Source organism: Anolis carolinensis, chromosome 1, assembly GCF_035594765.1.
Source record: "Anolis carolinensis isolate JA03-04 chromosome 1, rAnoCar3.1.pri, whole genome shotgun sequence".
NCBI classification, from domain to species: domain Eukaryota; kingdom Metazoa; phylum Chordata; class Lepidosauria; order Squamata; family Dactyloidae; genus Anolis; species Anolis carolinensis.
Genome location: NC_085841.1, coordinates 6,151,722 through 6,173,429, shown reverse-complemented (window position 1 = coordinate 6,173,429; position 21,708 = coordinate 6,151,722). Strand labels below are relative to the sequence as shown.

Here is a 21,708-nt window from a genome sequence, read left to right as displayed (position 1 = left end):
TAACTCACCCATATGAATGTAAAACGTTACAACAATTAAGACATATAATACCACTAAAAACATCACAGAACCTGCTCTTGTTGGTAAAAGCAAAAAAAAACCCATTAAAATGAACTCAATTAAAATAATCATCACTAGTAGCTAGCTACTATTAGGGCTTTAAATTGTGTATACATTTTTCTGGGACAAACTTTTGAAAGCAATACCATTCCTCTCCTACAGAGGGCGAACTCCCAAAAGCTTCCACCAACTCTCGCTATCTCCTGATGGCGAATTGTAGTTTAGCTGACTAACGCAGTGCCTTTTAGGCTATTCGCCACCCGATAAACTAAATAACGCATTCAAATTCTTCTTTTGATCTCTCTCCGGCGTTTGATCTTACACGTTTCTCCCTAATCCTGTTCCTTCTTCCTCGCGAGGCTTCCTTTGTACCAGGCATTTGAATTAGACTCCTAAGACCTTATCAAGATGGCGGCGGGGGACGTCATGGCGCGCCGGCTGGAGAGAAAGGACCCCAGGAGTGTTTCCTTCCCAAGATGGCGATGCTGGCCGAGCGTGAGTTTTCAGCCGGTGGGAATGGATGGGGTTTTTTAAACATTCAGAGGGGACTGACTGCATTGTTTGCTGCTCTTTCTTTAGAAGAAGAGAAACTACAAATCTGGGAAGACTAATAGGATCATAGAATGATAGAATAATAGAGTTGGAGGAGACACCAAGGGCCATCCAGTCCAACCCCTTGCCATGCAGGAATCATAGAATCATAGAATTATAGAGTTAGAAGAGACCTCATGGGCCATCCAGTCCAACCCCATTCTTCCAAGAAGCAGGAAATCACATTCAAAGCACCCCCAACAGATGGCCATCCAGCCTCTGCTTAAAAGCTTCCAAAGAAGGAGCTTCCACCACACTCCAAGGCAGAGAGTTCCACTGATAAACAGCTCTCTCTCACAGTGAGGAAGTTCTTCCTAATGTTCAGGTGGAGTCTCCTTTCCTTTAGTTTAAAGCTATTGTTCCATTGCATCCTAGTCTCCAGGGCAGCAGAAAACAAGCTTGCCCCTTCCTCCCCATGACTTCCCCTCACATATTTATACATGGTTCTCATGTCTCCTCTCAGCTTTTTCTTCTACAGCCTTCTCTAGAGTCAGCCTAGAGATATGAAGTTTTAGTAAGTTTCCATCTTAAGCTGGTTGCGTGTATAGAGAGCCTGTTAGAATAGAATGAGTGAATAATAAACCAATGAAAGGGACAAACTATAAACATCAATCAAAATTGTGTTGTTTGATCCACTGAAAATGATAAAAGATCTCGGCCCCATCTTTGTGGTGCGGCAGTCCTTTAGGCTCCATGCCACTATCCACCATTTGCTGGGCCAGCAAATAAAGCTGTCTTCACAAGATTCAACTCGTTTGTGTATTCATCCTTGCGCCGCCCCCTTGAGAGCAGAAATGAAGGGAACCTCTGAGAACATGCAGAGTTCACCCTTCATTATGACATCCCTTCAGATATTTAAACATGACAATGGTGTCTCCTCTCAACCTTCACTTCTGCAAGCTAAACATAGTTCTTTAAGGCACTCCTCATTGGGATTCATGGTCACTAGACCTTTGGTCATTTTTGTTGCCCTCTTCCTCTGCACACCTTCCAGTTTAGAGTCAATATCTCTTTTGAATGTGGTGGCCAGAACTGGACACAGTATTCCAGTTAAAGAGGTCTAACCAAAGCAGAATACAAAGGCACCACGACTTCCCTTGATCTAGACCAGGGGTCCCCAAACTTTTTAAACAGGGGGCCAGTTCACGGTCCCTCAGACCGTTGGAGGGCCGGACTATAGTTTAAAAAAACCTATGAACAAATTCCTATGCACTTGGCACATAACTTATTTTGAAGTAAAAAAACAAAACAGGAACAAATACAGCCTCAATGTCTATAATAATAATAATAATAATAATAATAATAATAATAATAATAATAAAAAAGAGGGTTAGAAGAGACCCCTTGGGCCATTTAGTCCAACCCCCTTCTGCCTTTGTGCACCAAAAACACAAGCAAAGCAGCCCTGACAGATGGCAACCAAGCCTCAATGTTAATAATAATAATAATAATAATAATAATAATAATAATAATAATAATAATAATAATAATAAAGAGGGTTAGAGGAGACCCCTTGGGCCATTTAGTCCAACCCCCTTCTGCCTTTGTGCACCAAAAGGGAGCCACCACCGCTGGGGCCGGATAAATGGGTTTGATGGGCTGCATGTGGCCCCCGGGCCGTAGTTTGGGGACCCCTGATCTAGACACTATACTTCTTTTGATACAGCCCAAAATCCCATTGGCTTCCAGTTTAGAGTCAATATATCTCTCTTAAATTGTCTTGCCCAGAATTGGACACAGTATTATTCCAGGTGAGATCTAACCAAAACAGACTAGAGAAACACCATGACTTCTTCGATCTAGACCAAGCATGGGCAAACTAAGGCTCAGTATCCAGATGCAGCCCCCTGGGTGCTTACCTCAGGCCCTCTTCATTTTCCCTGCTCTCTTGGCATAAGGACACGGTGGCCCACCACAGCCTTATGCCAAAAAGATGTGGGAGGAACGCACACAGCAGCTGAAAGCCCTCTGGAGTGCTCTCAGCCACCATGTGTCTCCCGGCATAAGACTGGTGCAAGCGAACCTATCCTTGAGATAGGCATGTAGTGGCCGAGAGCCCTCCAGAGCAATCTCAGCTGCCATCTGTCTCACCCTCTGTTGCACACTAACACTGAAAGTGGATAGGGTTCCTGCAACTTTAATCAGGGTAGCCAGATTGGTAACTGGAGAGGGCTACTGCACATTTAATTAGGATTAACAGAGTGGAAATGGGAGAGGGCTACTGAACCCTTAATTAGGATTGCCAGATTGGAAACAGGGCACAGTCATTTGATTTGTTTCCCATTGCCTGTGTGCTAACATGATGTAGCTGGTAAGAGTTCTTTACGCCTCCTCAAAGCAGTAAATAATGGCAGAAAGGAACAGCCAGAGGCAGACTTAATTGCCTATCTATTTGCAGGTCATGTAACCTTTTCTTTCTCTTGTAGCACGTCGCAAGCAGAAATGGTCTGTGGATCCTCGGAATAGTGCTTGGAGCAAAGATGAATCAAAATTTGGCCAGAAGATGTTGGAAAAAATGGGATGGTCGAAAGGCAAGGTAGCCCTATATAGCAGGACCTTAATTCAAAGATGGGCTTGTGAGAAAGATAGTAGAGATCTCAGTGACTAAAATTCCAAAGATTCTATTCTGCTTGAATATCCCAAAATAGACTCCCTTGGAGTTGGCAAGAATGACTGGATAGGTGTCTGGCCTTGTTTCCTAGCACCTGAACTGTATTTGTGCCTTGTCTTAACCACCAAGATTTGACTACTGAGCAAAGGCAGTTTGGTGGCTTCAAGTGAGATGCATGCACTTTCAGCTTGCCCTTGTGCTAGGCCACATGGTCTCCTGCTTAGCTGCACCTTATGGCATTTCAAAATATGACAGATCGATAGATAGCACTCCATGCGTTTCCAGCGGTTATCCAGCAGTTTTCTGATTTGTTAGTTTGTTAGTCCTTACTTTCATCAATCTGCTAGCTCCTCAAACAATTAGTTTTGGTATGTTTATAATCGTTTCCTTTGAATCTAAAATATGCCAGCAAAGTTGTCCAGTTACCTTGTAGCTCTGGTTTTATGAACTGCACTGAGTTCTTACTTTTTCATTTACGATGTCTTTGTCTTTTTATACTTCTCTTCAGACATTTCCTGATGAAGCTAGGGATGCAGTTGATGCAGTAGAATTAATGTGGTTTGAGACCACTTTAACTGCCATGGCTCAATGCTATGGAATCATGGTTTTTTCAAGGTCTTTAGCATTCTCTGCCAAATAGTTTTGGTGCTCACCAAACTACAACTCCCACAATTCCATAGCATTAAGCCATGGCATATAAAGTTGTCTCAAACTGCATTAATTCTACAGTGTAGATGTACTCTGGGTTCCATAGCTCCTCTGACTGCTCAAAAGATTTGCTGTCGAAGTTTTCATTCCCCCTCTCTCCAAAAAAAAGTTGCATTATCTGATGTACATTTTTATGCATCAAATGTTAGCCCTGTTTCTGGGTATATCTGATCTGATAATTCCAAAAGTGAAACCAGCTTTTGCCTATCGGCTCTGGTTTTTGAGATATAGAACAGTATGGCAGCTGTCAGTCACCATCAGTCACCATCTGTTATCCCACAGAAAATCACAATAAACATATTTAAGAAACTAGAGCTGATGAAGTCTATCCAATGCAGTTTTCTGAATCAGCACCCCAAATTAGTCTTTTTTTTACATACAGTATGTATTTTTAAAAAATTATGGAAAGTACAATTACAAGGACAATTAAGGTGCCATATCAACAGGTGACAAGCTATACTCTGTGAAAATAAGCAGTTATTTCATTCTGTTTTTGCTAGGGACTTGGAGCTCAGGAACAAGGCAACACAGAGCACATCCGGGTTCAAGTGAAGAACAACACCTTGGGCTTAGGATTATCCATCAACCAAGAGGTGAGTGAAGCCTGTGGAAAGAAGGCCCCATGTTCATGCTTGTAGCTCAGTTGCTTAAATGGCAGGCACCAGGATGTGGCATTTCATAGAATTAGGACCATGAGGGACATCCATTCCAGCCCCATTCTTACATGCAGGAATATACAATCAGAGCCTCCCAGCAGATGGCCTCAGTCCTGCCTCTTTAAAAACCTCAAAAGAAGGAGGCTCCATCACAATCTGAGTCAGCCTCTTCCACTGTGGAATAGTTCTTTCCCAATGAATTATCAAATCTACCAAAGCTAAACCCACAATTATGTGTTTTACTTTTGTAAAACAGAACAGAGGAACCATTTAAATTATTCCTCTGTTTTGTTTTTCCTGTGTGCCATCCTGAGATCCTGTGTTATAGGAAAAGTGTAAACAAATAAATGCTGTGATGTGTATGTGATATTTCCAGGACAACTGGATTGCTCATCAGGATGACTTCAACCAGCTCCTAGCAGAACTGAACAACACTCATGGACAAGAAACACCTGGTAAGGGGATTAACTTGGAAAAGGTAGCTGGCAGTGGATGACTCCTCCTCTGCCGCATTTCTCAAGGAGATAGAGTCATTGTTCTCTGGAAAGATGTTATTTTTTTGCAGTAGGGCCCCTTATACACAGAGGAGATGTTCCTGCATAGACCATATCCATTGAATGGTTTGAGATATTATAGCGAAATGTTGTACAAATGATGTCATCAGCAAAAAAGTCTGCTCTTTGAGATCAACATATGACTGTCTGCCCATCTTCATAGAATCATAAGAATTCAAAGAAACTACAAGGGCCATCCTGTCCAACCCCCCTTCTGCCAGGCAGACAGATAAAAGCAAAGTACCCCCATCCAGACCTTTGATTAAAACTCCCAAGGAGCCCCCAGATGGCGTAGTGGACTAAGTGACTTGAAGGTTGGGTTGCTGACCTGAAAGCTGCCAGGTTCGAATCCCACCTGGGGAGAGTGTGGATGAGCTCCCTCTATCAGCTCCAGCTCCATGCGGGGACATGAGAGAAGCCTCCCACAAGGATGGTAAAAACATCAAAACATCCGGGCGTCCCCTGGGCAACGTCCTTGCAGATGGCCAATTCTCTCACTCCAGAAGCAACTCCGGTTGCTCCTGACACGAAAGAAAGAAAAAATTAAAACTCTCAGAGAAGGAGACCTCATCACGCTCGGAAGCAACAAATTTTATGGCCCAAATGTAGTACTGCACATTTCTCTATCAAAAAGAGGATTGAACTCCACAAAAAGATGTGTTAAAATAAATCAATTTCATGTAGCACAAAGATTCTTTTCTCCATTTTTCTGTGGCACCTGCCAATCCACTTTTTTAAGGCTTTGAAACTCTGAGTAATATGGCATTGCAATTCTTTGCCACATGGGTGTGCTGTTGCCTCTTATGACAATAAAGAAGCCAGCACAGACATAGTTTCAGACTGTGGAGCAGGATTTGGCTTCGATCTTGCTGGTCGGAGAAAACATTATGCTTCCATTCTTCCTTCACTGAATTCCCAAACTTGATACCTTTTTTCTGCCCTTCTGAAGGTTTAAAATAAGTGGCCTCCATCTTGCTACAGGGAGTGCAGGCTGAGTATCCCTCATCCAGAATGATGGATGAGGACCTGAAGTGTTTTGGAGTTGAGATTTTGGAATACTTGTACAGTATTGCAGATACATACATAAAGATATGTCTTGGAGATGGGGCCAAATAATGTAAAGTGTGCTTATGACTGTAACATAGCCCTCTATTTGCCTCTGGTCCAGTTTATATGAAGGATCTCATTCTCCCAAATGAGTCTGCTTGTGTCCTGAGATCTACTTGGGAGGTCTGTCTCTCTGCCATTCAGGCTATGACAGAAACATTGTGTTTTGGGATCTCCTGTCCTATCATTCCCCACACACCCCAAGCTATAATAATAATAGTAATAATAATAATAATAATAATAATAATAATAATAATAATAATAATTCATTATAATTATATTATTATTATTATTATTATTATTATTATTATTATTATTTTAACTTGGGAAGTGTCCAACGTGTGATCCAATACAACAGCCAGCAGAGTGTCTGCTGTGGACTCATCTTGTTGTGTTTCTAGTAATAATAATAATAATAATAATAATAGTACAGAAGGTACTCTTTTTCAGCCAAATCTCAGATGTGAATTAAGTACAAAATGTTGGAAACCAAGGAGCAACTGAAGGAGTTGGGTATGTTTAGCCTAGATGAGAGAAGATTAAGAGGTGACATGATAGCCACATTAAAATTTTGAAAGGATATCATCTTAAGGAGGGAGCAAGCTTGATTTCTGGTACTGTGGAGATTATTAAATTTGAATATGTTTTAATGGTTTTTAACTGTGATTTTTAAATACTGCTTCTATTTAATTTTGTTTTGATATTTGCATATTTGTATATTTTAAATTATATGCTAATGTTTTTATGTTAAGCCACTTTATGTCTTCCTTAGGAGGATAAAGTAGGGTATAGATAAATACTATTATGACACAGAACAATTGATTCAAACCAAAAGAAAAAAGGTCCCACCTAAACCTTAGGAAAACTTCCTAGAAATGAGAGGCTATTGACAGTAGAAGATGCTGCTGCCTAGGAAACAGAGGCTGGAAGGATGGCCATCTGTTGGGAGTGCTTGGATTTCATATTACAACATTGAAGAATGGAGTTGAGCTAAATGGCCCTTAGAGTCTTTTCCCAACTCTATAACCATAGTATTATGATGAGTAGTATGATGAAGACAACAACTTCATCTGTTTGTGTTTCAGAGGCTGTATCCAAAGAGGAAAAGAAGATTTTTAGCCTAGAGGAGAAATCCAAGACGTCCCGGAAACGGGTCCATTATGTGAAATTTGCCAAAGGTAAGGCGAAGGCAACTAGGATAAATCAAAGGCAAAATAACTGGGTTCTGCACCCTTGAGCTCTTGACTCTTTACTCATGCAGCTTTTTTGGGCCAAGGCATCAGATAGAAACATGCTTTGAAGGCACGATTGATCTTGTGCAAAGTGCATTTCTCTTGGTGTCATTGATGTGTGCCTTCACGCCATTTCTGACTTATGACGACCCTATCACTGGATTAGTTCAGAGGGGTTTGCCTTTGCCTTCCTTTATGATTGATAGAGTGCTTTGCCCAAGATCACCCAGGTTTTCCATAGATAGGAAGAGACTTAAACCTTGGTCTCCCAATCCAACACTCAAATCACTATACCACACTGGCTGCCTATTTTAAATTATGTTAACTATTTAAGTCTTAAATAGTGCAACGTGGTATTAACCTTTAAATCATTCTCAGGGTTTTGAATTTTTTATGTTGTTCTGTGTATTCAAGTAATTTCTAGCTTATGGCAACCCAAAGGCATTCCTAGAATGGGTTTTTCTTGTCAGACTTTGTCCAGAGAGAGTGTTTGCCCAGGGTCACCCAGTGGGTTTCCATGGCCAAGGGGGGTCTCCCAGTGTCCTTGTCCAGTGCTCAAACCATTATAACACACTGGTTCTTATTGCACAATTTAAGTGTTGTGATCAAATTCATAACTTAATTTGGACATTTCTAAATTGGAAAAAGAGGTTAAATTCTGCAAAATGTGCATCAAGCAAAATAGCATATTAATTCAGGCAGCAACAAAAGAGCAGAAAGGTTTCCTCGTTAATGCCCCATTGAATTTTCTCAAAAGTATTAACTCTCTTTACCATCATGCTGGAGAAAGTCACCATCCCTCTGTGTTTGTGTGCTCTCCACTTATTCCCTGCTGTTCCTGTTTGTTTTCCCCTCTCTGTAGGCAAAGACCTCTCTTCCCGAAGTGAAGATGACCTGTCTTGTATTTTTGGAAAACGCCAAATTAAAAAGAAACAGGTAAGAAATTGACCTCATAGCATCCTATGTTGATAGGATGCTATTGTATTCTAGTCATGAAAAATATCTTACTGTGGAGGTCTTTTAGTCTACTGCTTCTCAGTTTTTGATCATCTGGGTGTTATAGACTACATCTCCCAAAAGTCAATGACCAGGAAATTCCTGAAGCTGAATTCCTTAACATCTGGAGGACTAGAATTTTGAGAAACCCTATTTATGCTACACAATTGCAGCATAAATTGATGCCACTTTACCTGCTGTGGATCCATTTTATGGAATTCTGGGCTCTTTAATGTTATGAGGTATTTAGAAATTCTTTGCTAGAGAGTGCTAGTTTCTCAATAAACTAACAATTCCAAGGGATTTTTTTAAAAGACGTTTGTGACAGTTTGGAGTACAGGGTTGAGTGTTGGATTATGGAAGCCCAGTGTGTGACTCACAGTGAGCCACACACTCTCAGCCCCAGAAAATTCTGTGATAGGTCTTCTTTAGGGTTGCCATAAATTGGAAACAGCATGAAGACACATAACAACTACATGTCAATTTAAAGCGGTGTTCAAGTGCGACAATGATTCAATCTCTTCTCATAGTAAGCTTAGTCTGCAACCTTGTAAGCATTTTCTTGAAGAAGGTCCCATTGAAGTAAATAGACTTTGCTTTGGAATAGGTAGGTGTTTGGTTACACTGTTACCCTGGGTTTTGCATCAATGATTTTAAACCAACACCTTCCCTTGCAGTAGTTATGCATCCGTTTTAACTTGATGTGGTTCCGTGAATTGAAACAATATGCCCTGTTTGTTCTCTATTAATTCTGGGAAGGAGCGGGGAAAATGATGATTAAACCAAGTTCTTTCCCAGGGAATTTGAGGTCTTTACTTACCTGATAGAAGAAACCAATCAAGTAGGACCAAAGTGAGTGGAGAGGGAATTTAAACCAGTAAATGACTTTCTTTGCTTCCTCCCAAGTTATCAGAGAGGATGAAATTTGGACTACTGTTGTTGACATACGGTAATTTAAATTGCTAGTGGATTAAACATGGCGGCTTTTGAGACAATACGATAACAGATGAGCTATGGGAATTACCTCTAGTTAAAAACTGAACTAGAATTTCTAAGCCAGATGGCTGATTTTGTGATCTTTTCTCTTTAAAGAATTATCCTGCGTTTTGTCTGCTCCTTCATTTGCATTATATGAAGCTTCTTCAACCAAAGGCATTTGGAAACATTTTTCAGGGGGAGAGGGGTGTTGTTGCAGTGTTTTTAAGGTGTGTTTGTGAGACAGAGCTGGGAATCTCAGTGATTGAATTATTTCCTGGAAATCTCTCTCGCAAGGTGTGGTGATGGGTGGCGATTTACATACTGCAGATTTCACAGGTAATTAGACAATTTGCACATGCAGGAGAGAGCTATCTGTGGCCATTAGTCCCAGCGAATAGGGCTACAACACAATGCGGAACTGGGGAATGCTCTCATTTGTTCAGGATTCCAGCCGTGCCCTTTTCTCAGGGATTCAGTTTCGTATTTTACCAACCCCAATTGTAGCACACAGCAGCCTGCGGCCTTAAAAGGAGGTGGCAAATTCCCAGAGTTGTAAACTGTAATCCAAAATTATTATTTTCAATCTCTACCTTTACTCCAATTACACTGTGTAACATGATTTTTGTTCCTGGGTCATAAATGTCATTTCTATCATTGGTTCTATCATAAGAACATGGGATAAGTTTATTAAATTCCAAAAACTTTGTTTTTGCGAGACATCCTGAAGCATATTTTGCTATAGTTTTTCAAAGAATATCTCACTGAGTCTCAACCAATTTAAAGTAATTTGTGGCAGCCACAAAAACGAAGTTCGTGGAGAATAACATCTACTTTCAAAGTAAGTACCACACAGTTAAACTAGAATAACACTTTCAAACCAGGAACAGAATTTTTTTTACATAGTGTTGTCAAAGAATCATAGATTTGGAAGAGATTGCAATGCCCATCCAGTCCAATCTTCTTCTGCCCCGCATGGTTACACAATCCAAGCCCTCCTGACTAATGGCCATCCAGCATGCGAGCTGCTGTGGTGCAGTGGGTTAAACCCTTGTGCCAGCTGGACTGCTGATCCGAAGATTGGGTTGCTAACCTGAAGGTTGCTGGTTCGAATCAACAAGACAGGGTGAGCTCCCAGCTGTCAGCTCTAGCTTGCGGGGAAATGAGAGAGGCCTCCCAGAAGGGTAGTAACACATCCGGGCGTCCCCTGGGCAACATCTTTGTAGATAGCCAATTCTCTCACACCAGAAACAACTTGCAGTATGTTCTCAAGTCGCTTCTGACACGATTTTTAAAAAATGGCCACCCAGCCTCTATTTTTAAAAAACCCTCCAGAGGAAGAGACCACCACACAACCTGTCCTGTTTTTTCTTAAGACAGATTTTTATTTGGAAATAAAGACAAAATAATAAAAGAAGACTAGAGTACAAAAAAGTAGCATTTCATGATACAGTATATGTCATTAAAACTAAGCACCTATCTGACTAGCCAGTATGAGATGCTACAAAATTAAATCTAAAATGAACACATTAACCTAACACATACCTATATTAATATACACATACTATGTAGATACACTACTACAGAAACCATTTTACAAAACCCAGACCCACTGTTTAGCCATTATCCTGCTCCCTTTAGGAAGTACTGAATAGTCCCACTTCTACTTTAATACTAATTCATAAATTGTGCAATTGATATTTGTCTATATCATTGTTATTAAAAAGTGACAAATCTTTCTTGAAGTTTGTCAGAGATTTCTCCTTGGTCAGCATAGTCAGTTTGTCCATTTAAGCTAATTCACAGATCTTTGTCAGCCCCTCTTCTTGTATTGGGATAATGTGTAGCATCCATCTCTTTCCTTAGAATCAAACTGCACAAGCTGCAACTCTCCAGGTGTTTGGTCCTTCAGCTTCCAGAAATCCTAGCCAGCTTATCCAGTGGTCAGAAATTCTGGGAGCTGAATCCCAAAACGCCTGGAGAGTGACAGGTTGTGCAGGCGTGGCATAGATAATTCTTGCTGCAGTTATTATATAATCCAAGCCCTGTTGAAAACTATCCAGCCTCTGTTGAAAACCCTCCAAAGAAGGAGATCACCACACAAGCTAGACTCTTCACATATTTATTCCTTTCCAAGGAAGCTTCTGATGGTCAGCATAAAACAAAAATGACTATCAGTGTTTCAGGAGAGGACATTTTCAGTGGCTGCCCCGACCCTGTGGAACACCTTCCCAAAATAAATTAAAACAGCTCCCTCTCTTCTTTCAAGAACCAATTAAAAACTTTCCTGTTTAGACAGGTCTTTAGTGAAAGAAACCAATCTGGAATGATAAGAAACACTATAATGTTTATGGACTGGAACAAAGTGCAATAGAATCTGACATAATGCCACAATAATGTAAATGTATATTATTGTTTTAAACTGTTTATTTTATGAAGTTTTATGCTTATTATCGATATATTTGGATTGTTGTTTACATGATTTTAATATGTTGTAAGCCGCTTTGGGTCTTGTGAGGGAGAAAAGTGGGATAGATTATTATTTTATTGTATGACACAGCAAACAAGATAGATATGCTGGATTTCGTATCACAAAATCACAAGTCGAACACTTCCCAAGTGTCTAGGACTGTGTGATTTATTTTCGGATGATGCGCGCAGATCCCAGTAGGGTGGCCTTTTGCAGTTGGCAGATCGTAATTTTGTCAATGTCTATTGTTTCCAAATGCCGGCTGAGATCTATTTGGCACGGCACCCAATGTGCCAATCACCACCGGGACCACCTGCACTGGTTTCTGCCAGAGTCTTTGAAGTTCAATCTTGAGGTCCTGATAGCGGCTGAGTTTTTCCTGTTGTTTTTCGTCAATGCGACTGTCACCTGGGATGGCAACATCAATGATCCAAACCCTTTTCTTTTCCACAACTGTGATGTCTGGTGTGTTGTGTTCCAGAACTTTGTCAGTCTGGATTCGGAAGTCCCACAGTATCTTTGCGTGCTCATTTTCCAATACTTTTGTAGGTTTGTGATCCCACCAGTTCTTTTCTGCTGGGAGGTGGTACTTGAGGCATAAGTTCCAATGGATCATTTGGGCCACAGAGTTGTGCCTCTGTTTGTAGTCTGTCTGTGCGATTTTCTTACAGCAGCTGAGGATATGATCAATGGTTTCGTCAGCTTCCTTGCACAGTCTGCATTTTGGGTCATCAGCGAATTTTTCGATCTTGGCCTTAATTGCCTTTGTTCTGATGGCTTGCTCCTGGGCTGCAAGGATCAGGCCTTCTGTCTCCTTCTTCAGGGTCCCATTTGTGAGCCATAGCCAGGTCTTCTCCTTGTCAGCTTTTCCTTCAATTTTGTCAAGGAACTTTCCATGCAATGTTTTATTATTATTATTATCATCATCATCATCATCATTATTATTATTATTATTATTATTGACACAACGACATTGTATGACACAGCAAACAAGATAGATATGCTGGATTTCGTTTCACAAAATCACAAGTCGAACACTTCCCAAGTGTCTAGGACTGTGTGATGTATTTTCGGATGATGCGTGCAGATCCCAGTAAGGTGGCCTTTTGCAGTTGGCAGATCGTAATTTTGTCAATGTCTATTGTTTCCAAATGCCGGCTGAGATCTTTTGGCACGGCACCCAGTGTGCCCATCACCACCGGGACCACCTGCACTGGTTTCTGCCAGAGTCTTTGGAGTTCAATCTTGAGGTCCTGATAGCGGCTGAGTTTTTCCTGTTGTTTTTCTTCAATGCGACTGTCACCTGGGATGGCAACATCAATGATCCAAACCTTGTTCTTTTCCACAACTGTGATGTCTGGTGTGTTGTGTTCCAGAACTTTGTCAGTCTGAATTCGGAAGTCCCACAGTATCTTTGCGTGTTCATTTTCCACAACCTTTGCAGGTTTGTGATCCCACCAGTTCTTAACTGCAGGGAGGTGATACTTGAGGCATAGGTTCCAATGAATCATTTGGCCCACATAGTTGTGCCTCTGTTTGTAGTCTGTCTGTGCAATTTTCTTACAGCAGCTGAGGATATGATCAATGGTTTCATCGGTTTCCTTGCACAGTCTGCACTTTGGGTCATCAGCTGATTTTTCGATCTTGGCCTTGATTGCATTTGTTCTGATGGCTTGCTCCTGGGCTGCAAGGATCAGGCCTTCCGTCTCCTTCTTCAGGGTCCCATTCGTGAGCCAGAGCCAGGTCTTCTCTTTATCAGCTTTTCCTTCAATTTTGTCAAGGAACTTTCCATGCAGTGTTTTGTTGTGCCAGCTGTCAGCTCTAGTTTGTAGTGCGGTTTTCTTGTACTGGTTTTATTATTATTATTATTATTATTATTATTATTATTATTATTATTATTTGTAAAGAAGTATCAGGAGGTGGTTAGGAAATATTGCTGCTTCTTGCACACCTTCCCACACCCAAGAATTGCTATGTTTTGACTTCTTGGGATGTGTCTCCTGGACGGTTGTGGTTTCCTTTCTTTTGGAAGGTTGAAAATCCTCCAGCTTGTCAGTGTTGTGCTTGGAAGAGCACGGAAATGTTGGAGCAGAGTATCCCCGTATCTCTTCCTCCCAAGATAGGAGGAGTCCTGGTGTCCATCAGGACTCAGGGTTCTACTATAGAGACTACTTTGGCTGATTTCTTTTTTTGTGGCAAAGCCTGTAAAGATTTGCCCTCACTTGCCCCAGGTATATTAAGCCAGGGGTGATATCCCTTGTCAACACAATCCTGGTTGCTTAAACAACTCTCCTCTTCATCCATTGCTCAAATGTTTCTGTTGCCTCCAGAGATGGCTCTTCCTCTTCCCCTTTGCTTATCCAGTAGCTACTTGGCCAATTACATAACAGCACAAGAGAAAATACCCTTGGCTATCTTTTCCCAGGTCCAGAGGGATGCATGTCAACGTTTACCCTAACCAGCCCTGCTTTGTTTATGCTCCCGAGTTCAGCAAAAGGGCTGATCATGAAGAATGAGTTTTCTCCCCTTCTCTTAGAGAGCTTGTATTCTGGGAGATATATACCTGTGAGACAGGTGAGGAGCCTGCGGTCCTTCTGGGCTGTACTCCCTTCCCAATGACACCGAGAACTGGTGGTTTCCCAGGTCTTCTATGTTTTCCTCCCTTTCCTATTGTAAAACATTGGGATGCCTTCCCTGAGGATGATATTAGCAGCTTTAAAGCATTTTAAGGAGCGTTGTATGTTTTGTTGGAAGAAGCAAGATGACATGATAGCTGCCTTTAAATATTTGAAAGGAATTCATGTAGAGGATGGAGAAAATCTTGTTTTGGTTGCTCCAGAGACTAGAATATGAACCAAACTTGAACAAGAAAAGGTGATCCACCTAAAGATTAGGAAGAACTCCTCCCCCCCCCTTTTTTCCCACTGTAAGAGTTGTTTGACTGTGAAAAAGACTGTCTCAGAGGCTGGTGGATTCTCCTCCTTTGCAGGCATTTCTCAAGAGGGCTTTAGTTGTGTATTCTTGGACAGCGTTGATTCGTTCATTCATATTCTTGTAGGATGTTGCACTTAAGATTTTCTGCAATTCAGTCTAGGCCAGGCATGGGCAAACTTTGGCCTTCCAGGTATTTAGGACTTCAACTCCCACCATTCCTAACAGCCTCAGGCCCTTTCCTTCCCCCCCTCAGCCGCTTAAGCTGTTAGGAATGGTGGGAGTTGAAGTCCTAAAGACCTGGAGGGCCAAAGTTTGGCCATCCTCTGTGCCCCTTCCATAGGGACAATGCAGGATAGAAGGACATGGGATAGGGCTTTTTTTGATGTGGCAGCCTGCAAGACCTCCTGCAAGAGGAGGTCGGTTTACTGCTGATCATCAAAACGTGCTTTTTTTGTTAATGCCTTCAGGGTCTAACTGATCTTATCCAATTTATACACTTACTAGAGTTGGCAGTGCAAGCCTTCTTCCAGATTTGCAATTTTGATTTTTACAAATTTGATTATTCGTGGATTTGGGGTAAATTTCTCTAGGAATTTCTAGGTCTTCCTGTTTGACACTGTGGTCAGCTTCCAGCAAAAGTCGTGCTGGAAGACTTAGAGGTTTCTAGAAATTTGTTCTCTCGAATCAAAAAATGCTTTTTGGCTTTCATGGAGGTCTTGTGCCAAATGTGTAAGGCTGACTGAAGTTTAAATTACAGTAGAGTATCACTTATCCAACATAAACGGTCTGGCAGAATGTTGGATAAGCGAATATGTTGGATAATAAGGAGGGATTAAGGAAAAGCCTATTAAACATCAAATTACCGTAGGTTATGATTTTACAAATTAAGCACCAAAACATCATGTTATACAACAAATTTGAGAGAAAAGGTAGTTCAATACGCAGTAATCCTATGTAGTAATTACTGTATTTACAAATTTAGCACCAAAATATCACAATATATTGAAAGTATTGACTACAAAAACATTGACTACTAAAAGGCAGACTGCGTTGGATAATCCAGAACGTTGGATAAGCAAATGTTTGAAGGTTTCTGGTTTTAAGCAACCAGCGATTGCATGTGCTTTTAGCCTTCTAAAATTGTTATCTGTTGACCTAGATTAATTTTTATACCTGCGCTGAGGTCCTTAGATATTGAGTGACACACAAACATTTTGATAACTGTATTTTTGGTCTCACCTCTTTTGATCTTTGGCTCTGCCCAATCCTGGAATGTGGCTCTTGAAGAAATTCTTTGTTCTGTGATCAATTAGCATCAACGATACTGTTCTGGGGTGAATGGGGTCAATGGGTGTGGCCGCTGTCCAAAAGAGGACTCGTTGCACCACATTGAATGTTAACTCATCACTTTAGAAATTTTGACTAATTCAGCTCTAGCTGGGATAGGAGCCTGGGATAGAAATAGAACGATGTTCTTGGGCTGAAGTACCCTTTAGCACCTAGCTAACATGGCCAATAATCAGAAATGGTGGTAGTTGTATCCCAACAACATCTAGAGTACTGTATGTGTCCCATCCCTGAGAAAAGCTCACACCATCTAAAAGGCAACAGGTTAAAAAATAGTCAAGAGCCATTTTTCTATATCAATTCATAGGGAGCATGCAGTTGCACTTTGGTCTCATACGCAACAGTCTAGAGCAGGCATGGGCAACTTCAGCCCTTCGGGTGTTTTGGATTTCAACTGTCACAATTCCTAACATTTGATAGGCTGTTGGGAATTGTGGGAATAAAGTCCAAAACACCTGGAGGGTTGAAGTTTGCCCATGCCTGCTCTAGAGTAAGGCAATGCTTACTTCCTAGACAATCCTATGATCATTTTTGGGATGGAGTAATCACAAGTTGGAATATGAATAATGCATCTTGCTGTCTGATGCTAGGGTTACCTTGCTTCAGCACTGCATTCATATAGGATGACAAACGCAATTGGGGTAACACTGTAGAGTGGAAGAAGGAGATGTGACATACCTGCTTCTCTCATGTACAGTGACTTGTTCCTCTGCCAACACACTCGAACTTCTATATTCATGGAATCTGCACCCACAAATCCAACCATGCATGGCTTGAATATGTTTTTATCATGAACACCACTTTACTATATCATCGTATATAATGGAGCTTGAGCATCTCCAGATTTTGACATCCACAAAGGCTTCTGGAACCAAACCCCAGCTGAAATGCAAGTTCCACTGTACACTCTTATGTATTCCAGGTTTTCCAGGAGGCCAAGAATAGGTGAGTGTATGGAGACCAGAGCCAATTTCCCCCCACAATTGGGCTGCCCTCCATCCCACAGCAAAGCCAAATGACTCTATTTTCCCCTAAAGTTAATTCAAAATGGTTATCAAATATCACATCATTCCTCATCACCATATTGAGATGGAGAAAAGGAAACAGTTTTTTTTCTGCTGCTCTGGAAACTAGGACTTGAAGCAATAGGTTCAAATTACAGGAAAGAAGATTCTATCTGAACATTAGGAAGAACTTCCTGACTGTAAGAGCTGTTCAGTCATGAAACTCTCTGCCTTGGAGTGTGGTAGAAGCTCCTTCCTTTAAACAGGCTGGATGGCCATCTGTCAGGAGTACTTTGGTTGTGATTCTCCAGCATGGCAGGGGTTGGACTATATGGCCCACGTGATCTTGTCCAGTTCTATTAGTCTATTATTTTGAGGGGGAATGCAGCAGAATATGGAGGTAAAGTTCTGGATTGCATGTGGATGTCGGAGGAGTTGTGTTTTTCATGCTTTTGGGGAAAATATTCACAAAAACCACAAGCAACTTATAAACAATTGGTCTTTGGGGGACATCAAGGCACCATGATGGTGTCCAAAGACCATATTCAGGCTGCAACTTGTACATCCTTTCCAAAGGCCAACATCTGCACCCTACAAGATCCCTGCACACTTTTTACAACAAAATTACTAAGAGCCAGCACAGTGGACAGTTTGTAGAGTATTGTATTTGGAGGATCAGTTTCAAAACTCCATTAGTCTATGAGTGTTGGCTTGGCAGGATGTTGCCCAAAAAAGGAATGTCTCTACACTTAAGTGCTGATTTCCCCAGGCAAACCCATCTCTCCTCTACCCGCCTCTTCCCAAACCGCCTTCACTCAGGTCAAAACCTGCCAAGTACCGCTTCTCCTGGACTTCCGCTGCTTTCCCTGAATGACGTAACCATCCAGATCCCTTTTCACTTGATGTCGCTACTTGCAAAAAGTTTGGCCTCTGTCCAGTTCTGGGGCTCGTTTCCTTCCAGAACAAATTAGCGGAGAGCATCATGAGCAAGAAATCAAGAGAGGGGACACGTCCCTCCATAATCCCTACTAATAATAGTTATAATAATTATAATTATAACTATATAATAATTATAATTATAACTATATAATAATTATAATCCATATAATCCATATGGTATAAAAACAATGGCTGTTGATTCAGAATTGGAATCACTGGCTTTTTGCTCAAGAAGATAATGAATTCACTGCGAACATTGATCAGCCATTAAACAGAAGTCTCCAAAGGCTCCTGGAGTGTCCTGGATTCACTATCCTTTCTCGAATCCAGAGTAAGGAACTGGCCGTTTACCCAACACCATCCCCTTTCTCCTTTTAAAGACGTCTTTGCATCGGTGAAGCAAAACAACCACATTCCACTAGTTCTTATCTTTTTGAACTTCCTGGAACCCCTTTTAATATGCTCTCATGCCCCTCTTAAGCATCTCTCTTCTACACACAAACACACACATGTTATCTCTCTATGTAATAAATTTATTCCCCTTGTTTCCTTCCTCCGTCCAGCTGTATTTCCTGACAAGGTCTTATCGTTGGGGAAAGTCTTCCCACGAAACTCATTGAGGTTTGGGATCCGTCTGGAATTGGGAAGTCACTGAAGGAGGTTCTGATTTCATTTCAACTGCTTGAGAGGGGAGAAAGCTCCCCGAAGTCCTTTAAAATAAGGGACTCACAATGTAAACATTGATAAATGTGGTGATGTAAATGTGTAGATTTATTTCTAACATGCTCAGTGGCTCACTGGTCTTTGGGCTCCCTGGTTGGTAATGGCATTCCTTAAAAGCGTGCGGTTGGTGTCCCACCGGTAGAAGCCACATCTGTAGTGAGTGATCCCCTCCATCATTCAGTTGTCCCTCATTCCCAGTTTTCTGGAAGCTGCTACTCTCATCTTCAGGCAGTTTCCTGATTACTAACACACAGGGGTTTTTTTCTTGCCCTCTTTGAAGTTTCCTCTCCTGATTCATGTTTCCTGATGGTCATTTGAAGGAATTGAGCAGGCGTCTGGGCCACCCGTTCATCCTCGGAAATAGTGTCAATAGCCTTAGCTGTTGCGTATTTAGTATGCAACCTTGACTACTCAAAACTTGCATTTTTGTTTTAGTGTTCCTTGGGTTCTATAAAGTTGGCTAGGACCAAAAAGGCATGGTCATGATGATTTTATTAATTTAGATCCTACCTTTTTCCCAATAAAGGGACTCGGGGTGGCCAACAATGTATTTAAAAACAATACAGATTTTAAAAATACAGTAGAGTCTCACTTATCCAACTTCCACTTATCCAACGTTCTGTATTATCCAACACAATTGGCGTTTTTGTAGTCAATGTTTTCAATACAATGTTTTCAATACAATGTTTTCAATACATTGAAATGTATATTTTTAATTCATAATGTATTTTAATAGTTCTAACTGTTTTATGTGCTGTTTTATATTGGTTTGTATGGGCATCTAATTGTTGCCACTGTTGTAAGCCGCCCTGAGTCCCTTTGGGTGAGAAGGGCGGGATATAAATGTGAGAAATAAATAATAAATAAATAAATTGTAGTCAATGTTTTCAATACATTGCAATATTTTGGTGCTAAATTCATAAATACAGTAAATACTACATAGCATTAATGTGCAATGAACTACTTTTTCTGTCGATTTGTTGTAAAACATGTTTTGGTGCTTAATTTGTAAAATCATAATGTAATTTGATGTTTAATAGGCTTTTCCTTAATCCCTCCTTATTATCCAACATTTTCACTTATCCAACGTTCTGCCAGCCTGTTTATGTTGGATAAGCGAGTCTCTAATGAACATAAACCTTGATAGAAAATATGAATAGAAACTTTGGAATTGTTTTTTTTTTGGTTTTTTTGTTGTTGTTTTTTTTGTTTTTTTGCTGACTCCATGGATATTGAAAACTGATTGTTCTTTCATATTTCAATTTTAGAAATCAGTAAGAGGGTTCAGGAAAAGGTTTTTTTTAAAATTCCCTTGTTATTTTTCGGGGCTTCCCATCTCTAGGAGCAGACAAACAAAGTGCTGCCTAGAATCAGTGTAGAGCCATCTTAAATTTTGCTTTCTCCCCCCCCCCCCCTTATTTTTTTTTTCCTTCTGTCCCCCTCCCCAGGCTTCATTGGTGAAGAATCTCCGCCCGGAGCCCCTCATTCCTTGGGGGTTTTGTTAGGGCCCGATGCAAAACCAAGGGGGTGGGAGAACCGGGCTTTGATTTATCATCTCGCCTTCCCGTTCGGTCACTTCGATAGGCTAAAAGAGCCGAGTTGGCTTTAATGTGTCGCCATTAGAGACCAAACATTAGCTGGGAGAACCCATCACGCCGCGTAGTGAAAAATGTCCCCTGATTGGCTAATTAATCAGTCAAAAGGGGAATGACATGACTCTTTGGCTTGAGGGACTCGGCTGCGCAGGTAAACAGCCGGGGTGATAAATGGCGCCCCTGCACATTCATATATCAAGAAAACTGAAGTCATTTTTTAACGGTGCCGGGCCTGAAAGCTGGTGCACTTGTTCTTCCGAGCCATCCTCTTCTCTCTAGCTTTGGCCCTTAACTCACTCTCTTGTCTTCTCTTCATTGCCCACAATTTCCCCCCTTTCTTTCCAGTTTTGCTGCCGTGGCTTTTTGCCATATGGACGATCACATAAGAAATCCTGAAAAGAGTAGGATGCCTCTGAGATGAAGGCAGTTGTTTTCTCTCTTGGCCAGCCTTCTCAAACTTCATGGTCCCAACCGTGGTGGATGACAGTCTCCATCATCCCCTGCCAGCATGGCTTTGCCAAGTTGGGGAAAGCGGAAACTACTCCAGGGTTCAATTTGAGCTCCAAAGGTTTCTATGAAAGTGTAGCACCTGACTCGGACAGCAGTCGAGTGTCATGCAAGGGCAGCAAAGGCTTCGGTGATTTGATTTTTTTAAGGGTTTTTTGACTTGTGACATCTTACTATGACTCAGTTAACATGGCTCGGTTGAGGAAGACATCAGCCATCTTTGAGCATGTGATAAGTGCACTCTTACACTTCTGTGTGATCAGAAAGTTGCCAAATAAATGAGGGAATTTGTACTTCAAAATTGAGGCTCCGTGTCTAGAGGCAATACATCACCAAAACCAGGCACTAGGGCTTTTGTGTTCCCCTTGCAATCGTCCGGAAAACATATTTGACAGCCAAAATCGAATGTTACTTGGTTGGATTCCAAATCCCCTGTCATAGGTCTTGGCATTGCTTTACATGGTACAACATTATTATTATTATTATTATTATTATTATTATTATTATTATTATTATTATCATCATCATCATCATCATCATCATCATCATGACACAGCAAACAAGATAGATATGCTGGATTTCATATCACAAATTCACAAGTCGAACACTTCCCAAGTGTCTAGGACTGTGATGTATTTTCGGATTATGCGCGCAGATCCCAGCAGGGTAGCCTTTTGCAGTTGGCAGATCGTAATTTTG

At 41.2% G+C, this 21,708-nt stretch overlaps 1 protein-coding gene across 1 annotated transcript in view; it reads left to right on the top strand.

Annotated features, from left to right (window-relative positions):
* Positions 1-456: 456 nt before the first annotated feature.
* Positions 457-21,708, top strand: part of pinx1 (PIN2 (TERF1) interacting telomerase inhibitor 1) — a 59,100-nt gene continuing 37,848 nt past the window's right edge. Inside the window, exons 1-6 of the mRNA XM_008121362.3 lie at positions 457-555; positions 3,078-3,187; positions 4,471-4,563; positions 5,003-5,081; positions 7,373-7,465; positions 8,382-8,455. Coding sequence (XP_008119569.1) covers positions 537-555; positions 3,078-3,187; positions 4,471-4,563; positions 5,003-5,081; positions 7,373-7,465; positions 8,382-8,455 — 468 coding nt within the window. The 5' untranslated portion in view covers positions 457-536. The remainder of the gene's footprint in view (positions 556-3,077; positions 3,188-4,470; positions 4,564-5,002; positions 5,082-7,372; positions 7,466-8,381; positions 8,456-21,708) is intronic.